The sequence below is a fragment of the Zosterops lateralis genome (assembly GCF_965231275.1).
Source record: "Zosterops lateralis genome assembly, chromosome: 11".
Taxonomy (NCBI): domain Eukaryota; kingdom Metazoa; phylum Chordata; class Aves; order Passeriformes; family Zosteropidae; genus Zosterops; species Zosterops lateralis.
The window spans coordinates 10203906-10225833 of record NC_139771.1 but is presented as its reverse complement, the minus strand read 5'-3'; the positions used below and the strand labels follow the sequence as shown (position 1 = coordinate 10225833).

At 47.7% G+C, this 21928-nt stretch overlaps 1 protein-coding gene across 2 annotated transcripts; it reads right to left on the bottom strand.

Moving 5' to 3' along the window:
- Positions 1-3: 3 nt before the first annotated feature.
- COPG1 (COPI coat complex subunit gamma 1) lies at positions 4-20249 on the bottom strand. Of its 2 annotated transcripts, none has more exons than XM_083869556.1 (24): positions 20165-20249; positions 16498-16550; positions 15731-15811; positions 15561-15632; positions 14706-14785; positions 13748-13823; positions 13501-13593; positions 13084-13170; positions 12776-12933; positions 12044-12177; positions 11411-11478; positions 10487-10675; positions 9947-10042; positions 8182-8425; positions 7733-7808; positions 7329-7432; positions 7091-7216; positions 6626-6694; positions 6129-6271; positions 4490-4661; positions 3446-3543; positions 2002-2140; positions 962-1060; positions 4-381 (listed from the first exon to the last, which is right to left on the bottom strand). In XM_083869556.1, exons 1-24 carry the CDS (start codon positions 20184-20186, stop codon positions 251-253), a joined length of 2610 nt encoding a protein of 869 aa, XP_083725682.1. In that variant the 5' UTR covers positions 20187-20249; the 3' UTR covers positions 4-250. The 2 variants fall into 2 exon arrangements, with proteins under 2 accessions (XP_083725682.1, XP_083725681.1); XM_083869555.1 differs by lacking the exon at positions 20165-20249 and adding an exon at positions 19053-19196.
- Between the last annotated feature and the right edge of the window lie 1679 nt (positions 20250-21928).

Sequence of the window (21928 nt, the reverse complement as noted above, 5' to 3'; positions counted from 1 at the left end):
AGCGAGAGCCACAACACTGGTTTATTGGAACGTAATTGGAACAGCAGGAGGGAGGACAGAGAGTTGCGGCTACGACGCTCCGGTGCGGGGACAGAGCGCGGCGTAGCCACAGATTAAGAACATGGTAATTTTATAGACAAAGGCCCAAGTACAGCGGTGCTGCAGAAAACGCAAAAGCTGCTGTAGTGAGCGTGATCCTTATTCTGCTGTCAGTGGGGGCTCGGAGTCAGGAGAGCCTGGAAAGGGGGGTTTATCCGACGGAGGCCATGATCACATCCACAGGGAGCTCCTCCGGGCTGCGGGCCGTGACCTGCATAGTCACCGTGTCAGTGAGAACAAGACGAGCCCGCACCAGGAGGTCATGGCCACCCCGGAACACACCTGGAGAGGCAAAAGGGAGGAAGGGTGAGCATGTTGCAGGCTGCTCTCCCCTACAAGTCCGAAGATGAACACTACTGTTTGGCACAGGCAGGTTTCCCACTGGCAGTCTGGCAAATCCTAGTACAGAGCCAGGACTGACCCTAAACCAGCTCATATTCCCATACCTAGGACTCCTGCTACTGTAAAACCCACAAAACCAAATTGTTAAATAAACTGCAGGTAAGAAGAGATCCAGGCATGTCTAAGAGCTCCGGTACTCATCTGTTCTGCTGGGTAAGGCTGCTGTCTTTCCCACACCAGGCTTGCTCCAAAGCAGAACACCACAGATCACAAAGACGGCAAATTCCACCCAGCTGAGCCTAGGGCTGATCCCAACATCCCCTCCACCACAACACTCTCCCTGATCCCAAGATCAGTTGTTCTGCACTGCAGAGACAGAAATCATGGCAGGAGCAAACCTCAAAATACAACCCAGAGTGCAGTGGGCTCCATCAGAAACTCCTGCCCTGATTTTTCAACAGGCAGCTCTGTGCAACCTCCCAGAGCTGCTTCTCAAACAGAACCTCACCCCACAGCTCACCTGCCAGGTACAGTGTGTGAGAGTTCTTGTTATCTGGCACTTTATCTGACCGCTCACAGGGCTGCATCCCCAGGAACTTCACAATATTGTTCACTGCCTCTGTTAGAAAAAATAAATAAAATGGGCTCCGTGTCACAGATGTCATAACAGGGGCATATAAAGAGCACCTAAAAGTGACTCAAGCTCTCCCTACATGTAAGAGTTTACATTCCTTGTCCTGACAGACATACACCACTGGTCAGAATTGTGGTTTTGGAGGCTAAAAGGATTGCAAAGACAACACACAAAAACCTCCACCACCATGGGAGAATTCTGTTATCTGATTTAGCAAATGTGCAACAGAAAGAAGAGGGGGAATGAGCCAGACAGGGGCAGAAGGAGAATGCAGCTGACTGCACTTATTGCACAGCCCTGTCAGCCTGCTCACTTCTCTGGACTTGCAAAGGAAGGAGATGTCTTGCGGGAGACAGGTCTTAAGGAGAAATATGAAAAGGCCTCAGGGAGAGTATTTCAAACCCCGAGGGACTGTTCAAGGGAGCACAGAAATGGCTACAGGACAAGGACACTCTGTAAGGCATCAAAACAACTGTTTTATTTGTGAGTAAAATAGAAGAACTCTTTAATACATGATGGAAGAGAAGAGGGTTTACCCCACCAGCCTGCTCACCAACCTCATGTCTTCTGCTGTTTTAATTTTTTCTTACTAGTCTCAAGAAGAGTGGTGGGAGTTCGTAACTAAACTATGGTCTGTCTGCTTGGAAGGGTTAAGTACAAGAGCAAAGCAAGATATTCTCTTGCCTCCACAATCCAGCCTGGTCTCCACAGATCACAAAACACTCATTAGTTTTTTTGAAATCTGAACTAACTTTTTGTCACAGTAACTGCAGCTCCCTATTCAACAGCTGTAGTGTAAAGCTTGTGAAGGGTTTTGCCCTATTAGCCTTTCTGTGACAGATCTAAAGTGAGCCAGACTGGGCCTCTGGACTCTGCCTGCTGGAGGGAAAATAAGAGCTCTGCTGTGCTCACACACCCTTTCTTACCTTCAAGGGTTTTAAAAGCAGATAAAGTAAAGGTTTCTTCCTTTTCAAACTCATCACCCACTTCATCCCAGGCTGCTCCGAAGTTTGGCTTCAGAACTCGTTGGATGTGATCAGCCACTGTGACCTCCAGGTCTTCAAGCTGGTGGTAGAAGAGGTTCAAGTGAAACATGGTTATTTTTAACCCTGTTATCCTCAGAGCAAACTTTAGTCTGGATTCCCTGAGATCAGGTGAATGCAGGAGACTGCCTCCACTTCCACTTCTGGTTTGCTAGGCCTGAGAAAGGCACAGTGATGCCATTTCTAGGCCTTACAAACGAGGTTCCTGGCTCTGAGCACAGTCCTTGGCCTGACAGAGATCAAAGTACTGGACAAATGACCAAAATAGAGGGAAAAACAAAAGCTTAGAAACAGCTGCTTGAGCATTTGCTTCCCTGAAATGCATGTAAGCCTGTGTTTTGCCTTTCTGGCTTATCATTTTGTAGGCTGGTAATGTGAGACACTCTCAGACCTATGCAATCACCTAACACTAGCACCAGGGTAGCTGAGCAGCTGCTGTGACTGCACCTGTGCAAGGCAGAACCAGGCCTGTCCCTCCAGAGTGTGTAATGAGGAGCAGGCAGTGCACTGCAGGACACTAGCCTGCATTAATTCCAACAATTGCTGCAGAAAAGAATCTCCTCCTGATTCTAGTTGAAACACATGGAAGAGTTTGTTTAAGTATCACTCAATTGCCTTAGTGACTGGTAGGAAGCTGAAAGAAGTGTTAACTTTGTATGTTTCATTGGGAAAAACTCTCCCCACTCCTGAGAAGACAGTGACTCAGTGCACAGCAGTGCCTCTGATCAGATTCACAGCAATGACAGGCAACACAGAGAAAAGTCTCTGGAGCTAATGGGCCAAGCTGAGGCTGTGAACATCCCTTCCTCTCCTAGGAAGAGAGGTGCTTCTGCAGCACCACTGCTTTCATCAGTGTCAGTGCTGGGGAGGGAAGAGCTTCACCTTCCCCAAAGTAAGAAAGATGGCAACTTTCCTGTGCCAGGCAAGCCTCTAGACAATTAACCGTGCCACCACAGGAGCAATTTGTGGAGAATGAAAGATGCCTAACAGTCCTCTGTCTCCACAACCCTGAATGTGCCACTGCTGGAGCCCATAGGGCTGCCCACAGGCAGCCAAACTAGGAGGATGCACCATGACCTCCCAAAACATACATATTGTGCACAGTCAGGTGTCCATCTACAGTGCAACAGGAGAATACTCCAAATAAGACAAAGCAAGCTCTGCAAACTCCCATCTGCATCAGGGAGAGGAAGAGCTCCCTCTACATGATGCTGCCCATCTCAGTGTTGTTGATCACATCATTGCTTGCAGGGATCCGAGCTCACATCACAAAACCTCACAAAATGACAGCAAGTTTCCATGATCAGGTACATGTCCAGTTTCTTACCACATACTCGTCCTCATAACCCTCGTCGTCCGTCTCACCCGTGTTGGGATCACAGTCTTTGACAGTGAACTTCATCATGCAGCTAAACGTGCAGGCCACTGGAGTCAAGAAAGCAAAGGCAAAGCTTACATTTCCACCATATCCACACTCCCCTGAGGCAAAATGGGACTGGGAGGTTTGGGGCAGCCAGGCTTTCCCCATCACAGTCAGCAGCACAGGCTTAGCCACCTAGAGAGAGCTCTCCAACAGTTTCTGTTTCTCAAGGACAAGCTAGTTATTTATAATATTAAGCAAACAGTGATAAAGACAGGCTTATGATGGTTGTACAAGAACATAATCCTCAGATCAAGTGCTATTACTAATGAACCTCACATTGTATTGGGAATACTAACTAAACGTGTCCCACCAGTACCTTGTGAAGAGGCAAGACCCACATTCAGGGATCAATTCATGCGCCTCTGAAATGAAAGCCCCTTGCACTGCAATGCTGCAGCTCATTAATACCACTCAGCTGGGAGAGGAAGCGATGACTCATCCCTAGAAAATGGGTACTGCTGAGTGAACAGCAGCAACACGACAGGAGAGCAGTTCCAGTGCACAAACCAGGGAGATCAAAGCACAAGTAAAGCCTGATTCACATTCTGGATAGTGGCAAATGGGGAAGGGGATGTTCAATTCAGACATCCCATAAATTCTAGTCGTTTGTCTGAAATACCCCTTTGCTACTCAGAGCATCTGGGCACTCTCAGCACTTTACAAGCATCAGCCTCCCCATGTCTAACACAAAGAAAGGCTGAAGGACATGCCAGGGTGCACAAAAGACAACTCATCTGCCAGCTCTCACAGCCCAGCTTGGCAGTACTACAGCACAAGGGAACCAGCAGAGCAGAAGGAAGGCTTGACAGCCCCCAAAACAGCAAAGACAAACCACGCTCAGCATCACTCAGGGCTGCACCCACACACAGGCTATAAATATCTCGCTGGGATGTAAGGTAGAATGTGTGGGGACAAGCAATAGAGGAAAAAGGAGTGCAGACTGTTTACCTGCTGTCGGATCCTCTTCAGACAGTGCCACCAGCGTGTAGCAGGTACCCGGCTGGTTGTACACCAGGGTTTTGGCAGGTACATAGCCAATGACCTCATACCCCTCTGTTGGCTCCATCTGCACTGTGACATTCTCCAGGATCTGATCGTTCAGGGTGTTCGTGCAGTCAAACTAAAAAGGTAAGGGGAAAGCAGCAACAGCTTGAAGCTGCTCACTACTCATTGAAGAGCAGACTTAGCTTAGGCACAGTGGGAGCCTGGTGTCAGCCCGTGAACCCACAGCTCGGTGTGTTTCCACGGTGCACCTCACTATCAGCTGGCTCATTACAGAGCAACTTGATTAGAGAGTGCTCATTTAAATGCTTTAGGGGAGAATCTAAAACCCTGCTGAGGAGTCCAGTGCTCCAGTAAAGTTTTTTTTTTTAGGAAACAAGACTTAAAATGAACCAGCACACACCAATCCAAGGCCTGCCCTCTGCAATTCAGACAGGATCACAAATTCAGTAAGGACAGGGATGTGTCAGATTTTGCCCGTTTCAGGTCCACCAGTTAGTATGGAACTTTTTCCTCCAATTTCCAGTCATTCCTGGGTTAATTCTTTGCTCTACGGAAATACCAGTACTGTGCTGTCTGCACCATCCCACTTGAAGCTACAGGGACACAGTAGAAGAAAGATGATCCTTTGCATGGCTTGAACAAGGTACAGCTTGAGCAAGTTTCAGGAAGCTTGATGTTTTCAGCAAGTCTAAACTTGCTGTTTAGACTTCATTCCAGCTCCAATGCCAAATCTCTTAAGCTCATACAATTCCATCAGGTGGATGGACAACAGACAAAGGTCAACCCCATGAGGGCTGTGTAAGCAGTTCTGAGCTTTGAGAAAGGAGCTGGCTAAGGACAAAACACTGCTGCTCACAAGCTAGCAAAGGACTCGCTGTGCCTCTGACCCCCTGAAGCCCAGGCACATAAAGGGGACTGGCACATCAGTCCTAACATTTCACATGTACCAGCAGGGTGGTACAGCAAATCTAGGATGTATAGAAGAAAGCATCTGTACTACAGGCTAAACAAAACATAGCAGATGAAGAGCTCTCCCCTGCTGGATCCCTTTCTTGGGTACCCTTTTCAGCTTCTCAGATGCAGTAAGCTTCACTCTTTCATGCCCAAACCATGTGCTTGGGGACTCTGAAGAAAGAACACAGACCCCCTTGCCAGCTCCCCAGTGAGAATAGCCCCACCTAGTGCTTGCCGGATTTGACTGTACTTTTAAGCATTTGACTGTAGTTTTAAGCATTGGACACACTCCATCACCTTTATTAATTTTCTTTGGGGTTCTGCTACCATGGATAAGAAACTAAGGACTACTCATTGCAGTGTCATGCTTTGAACACAGACTGTGTGCACTGCATCTCCGGAAGTGTTCAAGGTCAGGTTGGATGGAGTTCTGAGAAACCTGGTCTAGTGAAAGGTGTCCCTGTCCATGGCAGGGGGGTTGAAAATAGATTATCTTTAAAGTCACTTCCAACTCAGGCCATTCTATGATTCTATGATATCCCTGAGACATGTCTTCACAATGAAGCTTTTAGCCAATCAGAGGCTTATTTTCTTAGAGTCTTCAGCACCACAGCCCACAGCTACCCACCTGGAATACCATGTGGTTGACAAAGACATGCTTGGTGCAACGAACCACATACTCTGTCTCCAGCTCTGTCAGGGCCACAGGCTCTGGGGAAGACTTGAAGAGTAGGCCCAGCTCCCGAAACTCTGGGATGGCCCCCAGTTGCTCTGAAATAGAGGACACAAGTTACTGCCTTCCTCAAGACACAAGGAGGTGTCAGCAGTTTCAAACCCCTTGTTTCAGCTGCCAGAAGCTGCTGCAGAAAGGAAGTATCCATCAAATACTCATAAACATTCCCTAGAGACTTATAAAATGAAAAAGAGTAATCTTTTGCTCACATCTACTGCAAGACAAAAAAAAGAGGACTGCAGGCTCCTCCACCCTCCAGGAGTAAACAGCTGACCTTAAGTTGGGTGTCACTCCCTGCAAGGTGAGAAGCCAAAGGGGCTAAGGCAGGCTCAGCAAGAGATGGCTACAGAGTTATCAGACATGAACTGAGGAGAGGCTTTGCATCATTTTACCTTGGAATATTTCTTGCCGTGTTGCTGCCATTTTCTCTGGCTGTTTCACTACAGCAACAGGGGCATTTTCTGCAAATGAAAAAGAAAACAATTGAATAAAAACAAATCCAAAAGATTTGAAGGCAAAGAGTAAGAAATGACTAAATCAGAAAACAGATCAATGTCTGGAGAAGGATTTGATTAAGGAAAGCAAGGGAGCTGATTTCTCATTTGATATAGACTAGACACCCATATTTGGCTTCCAAAGCAGCTTTAGAACTGCAGCAGCTCCAGTGAGGATTGCCAACTACTAATATTATTAGCAGTTGGACTAAACTGAAACATTAATGTAGAGCAAGCCAGATCTGCAGGCCTTGGTCTTTCCAGGAGATGCAATCCCACAGAATTCAAATAGAATACAGCTCAGCAATTCCCAGCAAGCCCAATGCAGGGAACCACTAGCATTCAGGGGACCTGATTCCTCACCTGCTCTTTGCTCAATGATAGGAGCTGTTGCCAAAGGAACAGATTTCAAGTCAAAGGGTTTCTCAGAGGGCTCCAGGGTGTACTGATGCAGAGCCCTCTCTAGGCCAGGGATGGACACCGTCAACCCTGGGGAGAGAAGGAACAGGACACTGAAACCACAACAATGCCAGGTCTTTAGTTTAACTCTTGTTGAACCAGGAAAGAGGCACAGAATTGTTTTAAGGCCTTCCTGCAGTACCATTCAGGATGTAGCCAGCATTGAGGGCCTTCTGCCTCTGCTCCAGAACATTCAGGTAGAAGGTGGCTCTGTCTCTCACTTCATTGTCATCATCCATCACACACCTGAGAGGAAAGTGGAAAACTTTCTTCAGAATCCACATGACTAGGACACATCACAGGGCCAGGAAAAAACATGCCATAGGGGAGATCCAGCAATCTCCTAGTAATTGTATTAGAAAAGCAGTAATCTGCCACACATGACTTCTGTCCACTTTGTGGTGCTGAATGCAGAGGTGATCCTATCACAGGATCATGGGTACCCCCTGCACCTTCTGAGACCCACAGGTAGGAGAGACTAGACAAGCTCTCAAGCAAACAGGGTTTTTCACCCAGGATATTGAAAAACTCTGAGGCACAACTGACCTTCTCAGTAATACCAAGATACTGGGTAACATCTCCTCATTCTGAGCTCCAAACTTGGCCAGGGCACTTACAGCACCTGTAGCAAACGTCATGAAAACAGAATTAGAAAGCAAAGGAATCAGCTGAAGTTTCCTCCATTTCTTGGCCTTGATCAAATGCCATGTCAGAGATGCTACACTACTAAACTGTGTACATTAGTAAAACTGTGACTAGAAAGAAGAAGAGGTGAAGTGCCTGCAAACCTTTGTCTAGTTCCAGAACCAGTGCATATTCCTTCCCACTTCTCAGCCACAGGCCTCTCCATCAATACTACTGTAGGATGTTTACTGTATAGAACTATTTGCTCAGGCCTAGTGCAAATCACAGCTCTCAAAAGCAGAGGCATTCATACACTATGGTTCCCTGAAGATCTGTCCAAGGGCAGAGAGCTTTCCAGGTCTGTCATTTACCTGCCCGGACTTCTTCATGCTCCAGAACAACCCTGTTGTAGATGAAGCGAATATATTTGGAAGGATTGTTGGTTTTGGGCCCTTCCTGCCCCAAGAGGTGGAGGATTCGAGTGGCCAGCACAGTGAACTCGCAGTCCTCAATGAATTCGCAGAGGTGAGACAGGCCTGTCTCTTTGCTCTCTGAGTTCTCCTCAATAATGCTGATGATGCAGTCCACAATGGCTCTCTTGTATTCAAAGCCGCCCTGAGGAGCAAAAGGGAACTGCTCAGCTGGAAATCCCAAAGTATTTCAGAGACTGAGCTAGCCAGACAGGAGAAACATTCCTTTGAAAGGTCACTCACAATTCTGCAATTTTTAATGTGTGTTTGAAAGGAAGAAGGCAGCAATTCTGCCCTCACTTTTGACCCTCTTTACACCCAGAGGGCCAGCTAATATTCAAGCTCTCTTGCCAGCTCCCTTCAGAAAGGCTGCGCTGGAGAAAAAAACCCAAGTCCTAACCCATGAGTAAAAGGATTCATCTGGCTGAAGGGTTTTTATCTCCATCAAAATCCTCTGCTGCCAGAATTAGTGCTTAAAAACAGCCATATGGGAGGAGAAAAAAACCAACCCTCTCCCCTTTAGCACTGAGGAAAGACATCTGAGGATGAATCACAAGAGAAATGTATGAAGGATCATATCTGCCACAGCAGGGTGCAGCAAATAGCTCCATTAGTGTGGGATGACAGGCAATCAATACCTCCCCAGGTACAGCCACAACCTGACATGCCAGTAATGCTTGGTTATCTTCAGACATTATTTACTAATGTCCTCAATACACACCAGGGGATTAAACTGCACACTATCCTCTGCCAATTACATGCACAGTCCTGGACATTTGGATCTTTCTGGAGCTACTTCAGATTAAAAAAGCCTTAACAGAATGGTTTGAAGTACAAAACCACATTCAAAATTATACATTCAGGTAGAAGGTGGCTCTGTCTCTCACTTAATTGTCATCATCTGTCACACACCTGAGAAGAAAGTGGAAAACTTCAGAATCCACACGACTAAGACACATCACGGCGCCAGAAAAAAACAGATTTGGACACATCACAAATCCACCCACAGAAAATCTGGGAAAGGAGAATGGTCCACTTTTCACAGGAGCAAAGTGAGATGCTCTGGTTTGCTCCCAACTGAGAGGCTGTAATTGACAGGAAGTGATGTCAGAGCAAGCAGTGGTGCCAGCTGTGCTGCAGGCATGTTTGCTCTTTTAAAAACAGCCTCAGCAAACCTCTGTAAAGCTGTCTTTCTGCAATTGTTGTATGACTGAATGCAGAGAATGGTTATAGGTACTTGTGATCTCTGCACTGCCACAACACAGACACCAGAACAAAAATGGTCCCATGTAATCAGTAAATAGGTTGTTATTGAATCTTTGACAGCAAATTCCAAGAAGTTTTGTCTTGTACACAAAGTATAAAAGAAAGCTAGTTCAAATGTGAAACATACATCAACTGCCAACAGATCTGCTGTTGCTTGCATTTGGTTTGAGAGTTAATAAACTCCCAGAAAAAAAAAATCATAGACTGAAAACCACACTAAAAATATGCCTGACAGTATGCTTTTAACTATTGTGCACAGCTGGGCATTTCTGCAGTTAGTCTGCAAGCCTTTTGGAGAGAGGCTTTCACTGCACAGCCTTATCAATAAAAGCTTGATACTCATAGAGAGAGTACTGTTCATGTACACAAGCAAGGCAGACACAGTTGCCTGTAAACTTACCTCCTCTCGAAGCATAGTGAAGAGGAAGTTCATGAGGACGGCGTGTTTGCGAGGGTATTTCTGACACAGAGCATTGATGGCCTGCACCACTACCACCTGCAGGAAAAGAAGATGAGTAAAAAACAATTCTGTTTCACCATGCAGGAGAAAAATAGCTCAATTGTATCAATTTTGTGTTGGCCTCCCTAGCCTGGAAATCATGTTTTTGTCTTTTTTATTCAACAAATGCAGTTGCAGGAGGTACAATCCTAAGAACTGGAAGAGATAGCTCTTTATGCACTGGCCAACCCGTAAAGAAAGCCCACACCCACTGGGATGAAGAACGAGATTTGATTCTCAGAAGACATGTCCCCAGAAGAGAGCATGTAACTGAAGATGTAGGACTGAGGCAGACAGCCTCAAATACTTTCTCCTTCCTTCAAATATTCTGCTGCTTCTGGAAGCAGCTCCATGCAGGTTTAGAGCACACACACAAACATGGACAAAGACCATGAGGTTTCTTCAGGAATTGGGGTGTCCCTCCTTCTCTCACTTCCTTACTTTGAACTCATCTGAGATTTCTGACATGAAAGAGGAGATCTGCTTCATGAGTCGGTCGATGCTGCTCTCACTGCCCGTTTTCAGCAGCGTGGTGATAGCCAGGGTGGCTATGCTGCGATTGGAGTCTGTCACAAGGTTCTCCAGGTCCAGGTTACAGGCAGTCACAGCAGACGGGTGCTTCATGGCCACCTGCAGCAGTGAAGGAAGAATGAAAATCCCTCAACAGATGCAAAAGGCTCAGCTGGAAAAACCCAGAAAAACTCACTCCTTCCAACAGAAATAGGTGGTATAGACTGCACACAAGGGATATCTCAGACAAACAGCTAATCTGGAGTTAAGGTAACAAGCTGTTGTTTCCTGCAGAATTGCACCCCGTGCTGGAAGAGAAGCAGTAGCAATAAACTATCTTTTATTATTTTTAACTCTCTGATTTTTCTCTATATAGTAAGAAAAGAAAGCTATGAACTCCCAACAAAAATTCAGCCAGACTAGCTGTGCGAAACAGCTCTGTGAGCAGAAGCACAGCAGTTACCAGACACTGCCATTCTCTCTTTTTCTTTCACAGAGTTTATATAAGGAGAAGAAAAAAGCTGGAGCAAAGACTACCACAGAAGCAGACAAGAACCATCATCAAGGCTTGATCCTTATTTTACAAGGAGCGTCCTCACCATGGGAAGCTCAGAAAGGAAAGCAGTAACATGAAGACCAGTGACATTCTAAGAGACCAGTGAAAATTATCAGGTTTCCTTCCTTCTGTAGAGTGCTCTTTGAGGTTTTATTCCAGACAAAAAGCAATGAAATGTAAGGCTGTAGCACAAGACAGAGGTTATTCACACAAAATCATCACATAATCCACCTTCTTCTGAATTCTGCACCTCCCTGCACATGAGATACTACTGGAGCTCCCAAGAGACTGGCTCCTACCTTGTTGAGGGTACGAACGGCTGCGTATCTTAGTGCTGCTTTCGGGGAGCTGCAAAACAGCTGCAGAACTGCAAGGTGGGAAAACCAACAAAGGCAGATGTTTAGGCACTCTAACACTAGAAGCATTTTGTACCTAAAGCCAGAGCTTCAGTGAAGAGACAGTTGCAAACGTAAGGTAACTAGAAAAATGCTTAAGCAATTATATTTGTAGCAGATTCCTCCGTTCTTGTTCCTTTTGCCTTTGTCACATCCCTGCTGACAACTAACTCTTACCTACCTCCCTCTTCTCCCACAGCGCTGCTATCCTCTGCTTCTTGTGAAAGCCAAATTCACCACCTTGCCATCTTTCCTATTAAGTTAATTTGACCTGCTGTTCTCCATTTTGTGCAAACTCTGCGCCTTTCCCCGAACTGACCCATGAAGTAACCAACACTTGAACGCACCAGGAAATACCTTTACAAGAACAAAGCTATTCACACACAACATGCTCTCAGCAGCAGCATAAAGCAACAAAGGACAGAGCAGCATAACAAGCCTGAAACTACACAAGGCCCTTGTTTCTTGGGGCAGTCAGCAGATGTCACCACTGGAGGCTCATAATTCCCTTGCCATGGCCATGAGCACCACACTTACCTGAGACAGCTGGAGCCAACTCCTTGGCAGTGCAGTTGGGCAGGTTAACGATGGCAGATGCAGCTTCATACACCACCATCTCATGCTTGTTTCTTAGGCAGCTCTCAATGAAATCAAACAGAGGGCTATCGCGGCTGCGGGACAAAACCCCCCACAAGACTGAATTAAAGCAAAGACACTAAAAGAAATTAAGAATTCAGCAGCAGAAATGGCCAGGTCTCACAGCCCATGGAAAGGAAAAAGAAGCCACAAAGCCAGTTTGTCCCCAGATTTTGCAGTGGTAATTATACTGTACTTCCAGCATGCTTTAAAGTCAGGCTCCCTTCTGAGAAGACACCCTCTGCCATACAGGCTAAAGGGAATCTCCCTCAACTCTCACACAGTAAGAAATGACTGTACACATCACAACTCTTATCCACCAGGAAGCCACACTGCATACATGCTGGATAGACAATTACAGAAGACAGAGAAAATGAAGTAGAACAAAGAACAGCTATGCAAAACAGTCCAGAGAAACAAATAATATTTGATGTGCAAGCAAGACTCACAGAAGTCATCTCAAAACAACCATGACAACATCCTATATTTTCTCTGCTTTTATCCAACAATAAGAGAATAGAAGCTGCATGCTGCTCTTCAAAGACAGAAATAATGAGATGGCAAGTGAGCCTGCAAGAGGAGATGGAAGCAGGACTAGGAGATTCTTTCAGCAAGGCAAATGAGCCCACTCACCTGCCAGCCTCCTCCTCCAGCAGCTTGCTGGCTATTCGGATCATCATGCAGTAGGCAAATGGGGACTTGAGGCCATGGCGTGTGAACTTGCTGAGCATCTTGTTGACTGCCAGGCGGTCATTCTTCCGCACATGGTACAGCAGGCCCAGAGCATGATACTGTGCAGAGAAAGAGAACGTCACAAACCCACGGTGGGTTCTTTTCCCTTTTGTCCCCTCTGTTGCCCAGAGGTGCCTGGCTGAGCTCCAGCAATTTGCTCCATGCCCAGCTGCTGCTGGGTATTCCCCTGGTGGAGGTGGGTGTCCTACCTGCACCATGATATTGTCACTGGAAGCTGCCTCCTGAGCCTCATTCACCCAGCGCTTTACTACATCATAACTGGTCTTCAGCAAGTGCTGAAAGAGATGAAGCCACAACAACCCATGAGATGAGGATGGAGGAAGCTTTGGGAACTTCAGCTTATATTAAGAAGCAATGAGCCTTCCCCATGAGTGTGCTGCAGCAGCAACTTATAGAAGAACAAAGGATTAGCATGCACAGACCTGGCCATGACAGCTGCAGCCTCAGGAGGCTGACGATCTCTAGCAAAGTCAGCACCAGTCCCTCAGTTCACAAAGACAGGAATACCAACAAAATACTGAAACTCCCAAGGTGTCCAGTCCCACCACAGATGACTGTTTCCCTGCTTGACTGTCCCTCAGGCCCATGCTGCAGGGAGTACATACCAAGGAAGACACGAGAGCAGAGCTGGACACACTTGGCACTTTGTCAACAATTGCCTGCTTCATATAGCGCTCAATGGCCTGCAACATGGTACTCTGCAGGGAGAACAAAACAACAGCTGATACGGGAAAGCTGTTCGGAGTGTGAAAGGGGATGCAAAGGCATGAAAAGCAGAGTGGAAACTGGGATGGGATAAAGTAGGAAAAAGTAAAGGGCACAGAGCTGCCCCATGGGAAAAGCAGCACTTACATCAGTGATCTGATAGAGTGCTCTCACAGCAGGGCCTCGGTAATTGTCATCCTTCCCAGTCATGTCTTTGGTTAAGCTGGGAAAACAGGAAGCTCTCAATATGGCACTCCTGAGCCAGCAGCTCTCAAGTGCACACAGAGCAGCAGGCAGCCAGCATCACAGCTGAATGCCAAGCAGGCAGCTTCAGGTCTCAGGCAAATCCCAGTGGGGTGGGAAGGCAGGAGGAAAAGATCAGTACTCAGGTCCCTAGCCCATCAACAAGTTGCATGGGCTCCTGTTCACCATGCGAGGCTGCAGCACATACATACACCCCTGAGGCATTTGTCCTTTCTACTGAACACTCATTCCTGCCTTTTTCTCAGGGTCCTGGTCAGTGTGAGACCATCTGTGAAGGGCCAGGAGTTCACCATATTGCAGCACTTAAATATGATGAAAGGGCTTCTGCCTCAGCCCTTTACAGACCCTGTACTGTCAGGCTCCTGACTCCCCAACAGGGCATTTCACTGGAATGATCAGCAATTCAGGAATGACTCACAGAGGGAACTTTGTTCCCTGGTGAAGTTGTATTCTGTGCTGCTCCAGGAGTAAATCCTTGTCTACCTGTTGAAAGCCTCAAGATTTATGCCAGAATTCTTCAAAACATTTCAAGGCATTCAGACAGGAGTTAATGAAAAAAGCCTTTGCAAAAGGGGAGGAGACAGAAGTGCTACATATCATATAACCAAGAGACACTCCAAGCATCCATGGGCATGGGATATAGGGACACAGCACATTGTGCATACATCAATATGAGTTAAATGTCTGTATTTTAATGGTCTTTTATAAAGGAAAACTTTCTCCTAACCAAAGGCATTCCCTGTCATCACCCTGCTTAGGGACTACAGTTATCTTCAAGAAGCTGGACAGACACTACTGAAGGATATGTCAATATTACAGCAAGAAAAGTGAAGTAACTGACCTGCTAGTAACAATGATCACATCTTCTGCAATAGAAGACATCTCTTTGATAGTGAGGTAACACATCCTGCGAAGAGTTGGCTGGCAAGCAAGTAAGAACAATATCAGCTGAGATGATCCCAGATAGAAAGGAATCTCAGTTTTCCCTGCTTACATAATTTTGTCATGAAGATCACAAAAACCTTCAGAGAGCCTCACTCCCTGAGTGTAAAAGATGTACAAAATCCATATTGAGTAACAAAACACCTCTTCCTTTTCTAAATCCCTCTGTCTTAGGGTGAGGCCATAGAGATACCAGATTTAGCTGGATCTAGTTTAATCTTCCACTTGTCATTCACATGAACAAAAAGAAAGCCTTAAAACTATTTGCTGGTTTGCTGATTGAAGGCCTTGTGTTGTTTCAAAAGCAAGAAAGCAAACAATTTATATTCCTGAGTCTGGGGATTTCTACACTAGTGTCATGATTTTAATGCCTTGCAGTTTGGGCGACAACTAATGACAGTGCTGCTGCTGTGGGCAGGCACTAACTCCCAGCTTCCTCCAAATACACAATTGTTGACTCAGCAGGATAACTTAATGCTGGTAACAAAGCAGAGTAAAATCCACAATCTCATGAGTTAAATGGCAGTTTAGAGAGAGGAATCTCTGCCTCAAGAGCAGTGCATACTTCAGTTAAGCTGCTACAAGATCTGGGAAGGGCTAGGAAGCTGATCACCATTTCTAAACTTTCACCCTACTCTTCCCATTCAGATCAGGTAGCTTCAGACAGGGTAGAAAAGTTGATTGTATAAAAATGTGCATCACAAGGGACAACTTGTCCCACCAGGTAAATACAGAAAACAAAAGGCAGACTTACATCATTGGACTGGAACAGCTTGGTCATAGCAAAGAAGGATTCGGTCGCTTCCGTGACACCAAGGTGCTCCCCCTAGTCGTTCAGAAAGAAGGAAGGAAATCCCCAATTATCACAACCAGCTTTGGGCCTGATGTACATGTCTGTATAGATGTATATTTTCTTTCTCTTACCTGGTTTATGAGATACAGGATCTTGGTGAGGATATGAGCACATTTTCGTGGGTTTATGGGAGTCTCATTAAACACTCGAGCCTGGAAACAAAGCACAGACAAGGACTGACACTGACATTCCCTTGCAAACATTGTCCTGCTTGTCCCAACAACACATTGTGAGTGAGGTATGGCAAGATACTTAATGACTTCGGATCAGATTTCCTTTAATTCCTGTTAAACATGAAGCCCTTTAAACAGCTGGTTTTGTAGCCTGGGATTAAAAATTCAAGAGCAATAAGGATTTGAAAGCTAAATTCTTATCACACTTTGACTCACACAGGTCTGCACTGTGTGCTAGCTAAAACACCACTCTTTTGACAGATAAACTTGAGCTCGCTGAGGCTACGGGAGCCAATACCACTCCCAACCTCACAGGCAAACAGAGAATGCTGAAACGACAGGGGCTGGGGATTGAGATGTTCACCTGCTCTTGAAAAGAATGGGATTTCTTCACAGAAAATTCCTAAAACTATTTAATAACCACTTACATCCCTCTCATTAATTTTGTCATCTACAAGAGATTTGGGGTGTAAGGCCAATTTCCCAATGTTACTGGTTTGGGGTGAGCTTTCCCAGATAATTTTATTCCTTTTATTACTATTTATAGTTCACAGTCCTTAATTTGTTACAGAGACCATTTCAACCTTCTCCCTCCATCTGCCCAAAAATAAAGTAAGAACTGATGCCCGTTTCTTTCAGAGCAAGGAGATGGTCTGAAGATTTACCTCTTGCAAGACTGCACTCTTCTCCAGGTGCTGGAATGGGTTGGAATTCCCACCTGCAAAACAAAGAGAGTAAAAGTTTCTCAAAGGATAGTCCCTTAGGAAAGCAACTTTTTAACCATGCACAAAATTTAAAAACAGTCTGAGCATTTTCGGGTAATTTTTTTTCATGAACATCAAGCAATCAGAGCACCCTCTTTGAAGTAGTATTAATTGGATGTCTTCACGGCAGTCAGGGAAGGCAGAGTAGACAGGACATTCTTCAATTTGCCTTCCCCTCCAGAAGTAACTGACTGTGAGCTGAGGTAGACTGATGAGCTGTAAAATAACTGTGCTCACTGTCTCCTCAAAGTCCTATTTCCGCCCCTGGGCTGGGAGCTTTCTGGCAGTTAGAGCATCAATAGCACCGGCCTAGAAACAAACACTTAGACAGAAAGAGGTATCACTTGCCAGACTGGTGAGTCAGGGGTGTTTTATCCCTCCCTTTTAAACCAATCAAGAATCCACTAGTAAAGTATTTTTGGTTCTATCACTAATTAAGAGAACAAGACAGCCGACTAGCTAGGCTGGACACAAAGTTCCACTTAACAAAGTAAATTATACTAAATAATTAAACCCTCCAGCAATTAAGGATGAAATAATCAGAGGCAAAACACTCTCATTCTGCATGGCCTCTGTTAGATTGCCTCCCAAGCATTTGTGAACTGCAGCTTTTCAAAAGCTGCTAGTAATGTATGTATGTATGCATCTATCTGTCTGTCTGTCTATCTATCTATCTATCTATCTATCAAAACCTGCTAGATAAATAGGTTTTAATCAGAACCTATGTTCAGCCTAGCCCTGGGACAAAATACAGCCTTTTTCAGGGTTGTTCCAGTGTTTGTTCCAAAGCCTGGTCCACTAGAGAGAACACCTCCTGGGCCAAAATCTGGCCTGACCCAAGTTTGAAGCATCCCAGGCTGGTGCCAGGAGCCCTTTCTGGAGCAAGCATGCATACAAAAACAAACACATCTGCACTCTGGCTCCTTCCTGGTTCATAAAATGCCCTCCTCTGGCTCAGGAGAACTTTGCAAAGGCTGCAGGTGGCTGAACAAAACACTTATGTGAAGTTGAAGAGGTAGAACAAAACCAGGGGAAAGAGCAAAAACGTCTCTTGGATGAGTATGAACCAGTTCTATTATAAGTATGCAAATGTGTTTCAAAAAACCTGCCCAGCAGCCCAGTAGCCCAGTATTTCCATGGTCCAGCATGTCTACAATCCTTAAATCAGCCACTAACAACACAGCATCATCTCTTTATCTTTCGTAGTGCTAAGGATCTTGAAATACTTTGTATGTGGGGTTGCAGTCCTCACAGCACCCTGCACCTGTTTTCTTCCATAGAGAGGGAGAAAGATGCAGAGCGGGCAGAGGTTGTGTGTCCATAAAGTTCCTAATATTGAACAACTAACAACAATTTATTCTGACTTGTAAAGAAACGTAATTTTGTTGTCAAAATAACACATCAAAGGGAGTGGGAGCAGGTCATCCAAGGCCAGCTAAACCATTAATGGAAAGCAAAGACACAGAAGCCAATTAACTGGATACTTGCATCTCCTGCCAGCCCTAGCCATAGGTGTCAGTACTTTGATGGGTGTGGCAGGTACAAATGAGCAGCAGCCCCCAAAATTAAAGCCAAGAGCAATATCCCTCTAACAGCTGCCTCGCTAAATTCTCTGCTTATCAAGATGTCACTGGAGGCCTTGGAAAAGGGAAACAAGGGCAAAGCATTTAATGCACATTAAGATAAAAAGCAAGCAGAGTCACACAGAACAATCACCAAGATGTAAACTGAATCAATTTGCTTCAGAACACGCTGATTTGTTACGCAGACCAAGCTGTGTAGAAAGCTTCATAGGAAAATGAAAAAGACAACACAAAGCTAAACCATGAAAGGAAAGAGTCTAATGATGCATCGCTTCCACCTGAATTACAAACCATATAAAATATCAACCTCTTCCTTACTAACTGGCCTAAAGTTTTGAAAAGTCAGGCAATCACTTCATGTTTCCTTGGGTTTCCTTGGTACTCTCAGATCTTCTGATCCTTTGAAAGTAGCAGTGATTGTGGGGCCAGAAACTATGAATTGGATTCTACCTGGCTATAGCACCTGGTTCGAGAGCTGGGCAACTGTGAACATGGCTAACAGAGTCAATATTTAGTCTCAGGCTCTGCACCTGGTGATGTGGCAGGTAACCTCAGTGTGCTGTGCCGATGCGACCACTTTAGCCTCTGGGTGCAGCTGTGGGAAGGAGGCAGCAGACTCCTCTAGTGCTCCCACAGTGCTCCCACAGCGCTTCCCGCTGCGTCCTATGCACCCAGCAAGCCCCCGCTTGCTGGCACTGAGCCTCCCCTCCCAGCTGGCTTGGGGGTACCCCACTCACAGATCCGCTCATTTCCACAGCAGGGCTCTCCTCCCTCACAGCTCTCCCCGTAGGCACGAAGGGGTCCCCCCCTCACCGATCCCCTCCGTACCCACAGAGGAGTCTCTCCCCTCACAGCCCCCCGGCCTCCCCTCACCCGACTCCTCGTCCTTCTTGTCGAACTTCTTCAGCATGGTGCTACCGAGCGGCCCGTCGCTGCAGCCTTCCCGTTCCGTGGCAGTGGCAGTGGCAGTCCCAGCCTAGATCCCGATCCCGATCCCGATCCCGATCCCGACCCCGGTCCCGGTCTCGGTCCCGGTCCCGGCACCGCCCCCGCCCCTTCCTGCCCCCGCCCTTTCCTGCCAGCCTGTCACTGGCAATGCGGCCGCCGCACTGCGCAGGCGCGGGGCCGCCCCACGGACGTGTCCGGGGCGTGGCGCGGAGCCCTGACTGACACGGAGGGAGGCGGGGCCAACCGGCAGTCGCGCAGTCTGATTGGCGGAGAGGAGGGGGCGGGGCTGGCGGGCGTCTGGAGTTGGGGTCTGCACTGGATGGACGGTGGGGCAGGGGTAGCACTGGGGACACGGGACTGGAGGGGAGATTGGAACAGAACTCGGTACAGTGGGGCTGGGGAGAGCACAGGGCCTGCGGCAGGAGGCACCGGTACCAGGGGAAACAGTGGTGATATGGGGCGGCACTGGGATCCGTGAGCTGGGCAGGGGAAGGGCACTGGGGCGATAAGGGGACACTAGGGGTAGAGGGGGCTGAAGCGTGGGGGAACACTGGGACTCGGAGAGGATAGATGAGACACTGGGGCAGGACATGGAAAGGAAGAGATCCTGGCAGGCTCGGCATCCCAGGAACAATTGGGAGTGGCAGGGGAGAACCCCCTTCTGGGGGATTGATAGTTGTCACTCAGACTGCCTGCCCCGGGGTGTCCCACTTGGATGCCCCAGCACTGGCAGGTCTTCCTGTGACCCCTGTCTCTACCCTAGACCACAAATTCCAGGCTCAGCCCCACAGCACACACCCACTGGGTGCAGGGGGGTATCTCAAGGGGCCAGGCACTTGCCCGGGCATCACCTGAGCCTCAGGTCAGGCAGGGATAGAAAAAGACCTTTTACCCACCTTCCCACCTCACCCCAACCCACCATCTGCTGGCACGTCTCTTCCTGAAATCTTTTCCTCCCATGGAATGTAGGTCACCCCAGTTGCTCCTGCCCCTTTCCCAAAGCCAGTGCCCACTCCACAGTGAAAGGGCTCACTCACCCGAGTAGTCCTCGAAGAGCATGGCCGTGTCCCCCACCAGCTCCAGTGCCCCCCTGCAGCCGTCCCCGGCCTCTGCCTCGCTTGCACCACCCTGTACTTTGCACGGGGCAGCCGCACTCAGCTCCGCACTGCTCTTATCTCCCAGCTGTGCTGAGTGCGGCAGCTCCGGTGGCACGACACGATTTCCCTGTTGGCCCAGAGCTGCTCTGGGCTCCCTGGGCTGGTTCCGCTGCTGGTGCAAGGGCTGACACCCCTCATTTGGAATTTAATGACCTCCTGTGCTGGCCCCAGCTGAGCACATGCCCTCACAGCATCTCTGGGGAAAGGGAACGCAAAATGGGAGTGTAAAGGGGTGCAAAACAGGTGTAAAGAACAAGAAGTTGTATTTGATGCCACATTTTATTGTGCGTGCTCACTCAACACTCCGGCTTTGAGGTTTGGCCAAGTTTTGTGGAGGATTTTGTGTGCTTCAGTCACTTGGAGAGAAGAAGCACCCAGGAAAAGCTGCCTGGCTGGATGGAGCCCCTTTGGAGACATCTCAGTGGTGGATGAGCAGGGAGCAAAGTCAAGCGTAGAAATCCCCGTAGTGCCTGGGGCTGGGACCACCAGCTGTGCTCAAGTACTGGCCAAAGTAAAAAAAAACCCAGCTGTATCTTCTCTGGTGGTGCTGAGGTGATAGTTACTAAACCAAATCCTCCCATGGCTTCTGCTTGTGCCATGACCACTGGGCCTGGGGAGGGAGGATGAGGTGCCATGTCCACAGTCCACTGCAGACACACCGATGCTGCTCCACACTTCCCTCTGCCTGTGCCCCAGGCAGCCCCAATGCCCTCTACAGCCCCCCTATATCCCAGCCAGGACAGTTTATCTCCCGATGTGGGCCATCAGCTCGGCGTTGGCAGCTGCCTTGGCCTCCAGGTCCTTTGCTCTGGCCAGGTCAAGTAGGATTTTCAGTAAGTCAGTGTGGACATCAAGTGACAGGGACACCTTCCTCCCCTTTTTCCTAGGAGCAGCTCTCTTCATGGCTGGGCTCATCAGCCAGGGCAGTGCTTGTCTTCCAGATCCTTCTAGCAGTGGCAGGATAGCTTTGTCCAGATGAGACCCTGCCTCAGAGCCATTGTCAGCCCTCCTCATTTTGGAGAGGCCTGGCAGCATCTTGTTATCACTGGTGGTTTCCTGCCTCATCAGTTGCCCTCCATCCACAGCTCGGGGGGCTGGTGAGAGCCACTCATGGCTTGATCCCTTCCAGGCTCTTGTTGGTGCTCCAAGGACCATCAGGAAGGTGAGCAGCATCCTGCCTCTCAGAGTGGCTGGGAATGCCTGTGGGGTGCACATGGCTGGCACTGAGCATCATCCCCATCACCCTGTCATGGCCCCACAGCCCGGATACATCTGCACCAGGGTGTCACCCACAAAACCCCCCCACTCTCTGCACCAGCTGATGGGGCTTCACCCTCCTTTGAGGAACCCTTCATTATTCCACCCTGATTTTAACACTCTTGAACAGGGTGGGGAGTTTTGGGGAGGCTGAAGGGGACATGGGAAGCAAATCACCTGGGTGTCCTTGTACTTTCACACAGCCCCTGGCCAGATTCTAGCTGTGCCTTCAATTTCACACCCTTCAGCTCTTTGTCACCCAGGGAAGGAGACAATCCTGCTCAGGAGGGTGGCTGCCAGGGTACTGTGGCTGCTCCCCAACCCATGCCTGCCCTTTGCCCAGGGAAATGCCCAGGTTTCAGGGCTGGGTGGGCTGTGGGGCTTTCT

Bases quoted from the DNA above. Each gene is read 5' to 3' on its own strand.
- COPG1 (XM_083869555.1), bottom strand. From the start codon at position 19,089: ATGCTGAAGAAGTTCGACAAGAAGGACGAGGAGTCGG. The intron at 7,809-8,181 runs GTAAATGACAGA...CGTTTGCTACAG, and splicing joins GCATGAAGAAGTCCGGGCAG to GTGCTGTAAGTGCCCTGGCC. The intron at 1,061-2,001 runs GTAAGAAAGGGT...TTTTTCTAACAG, and splicing joins TGCTTTTAAAACCCTTGAAG to AGGCAGTGAACAATATTGTG.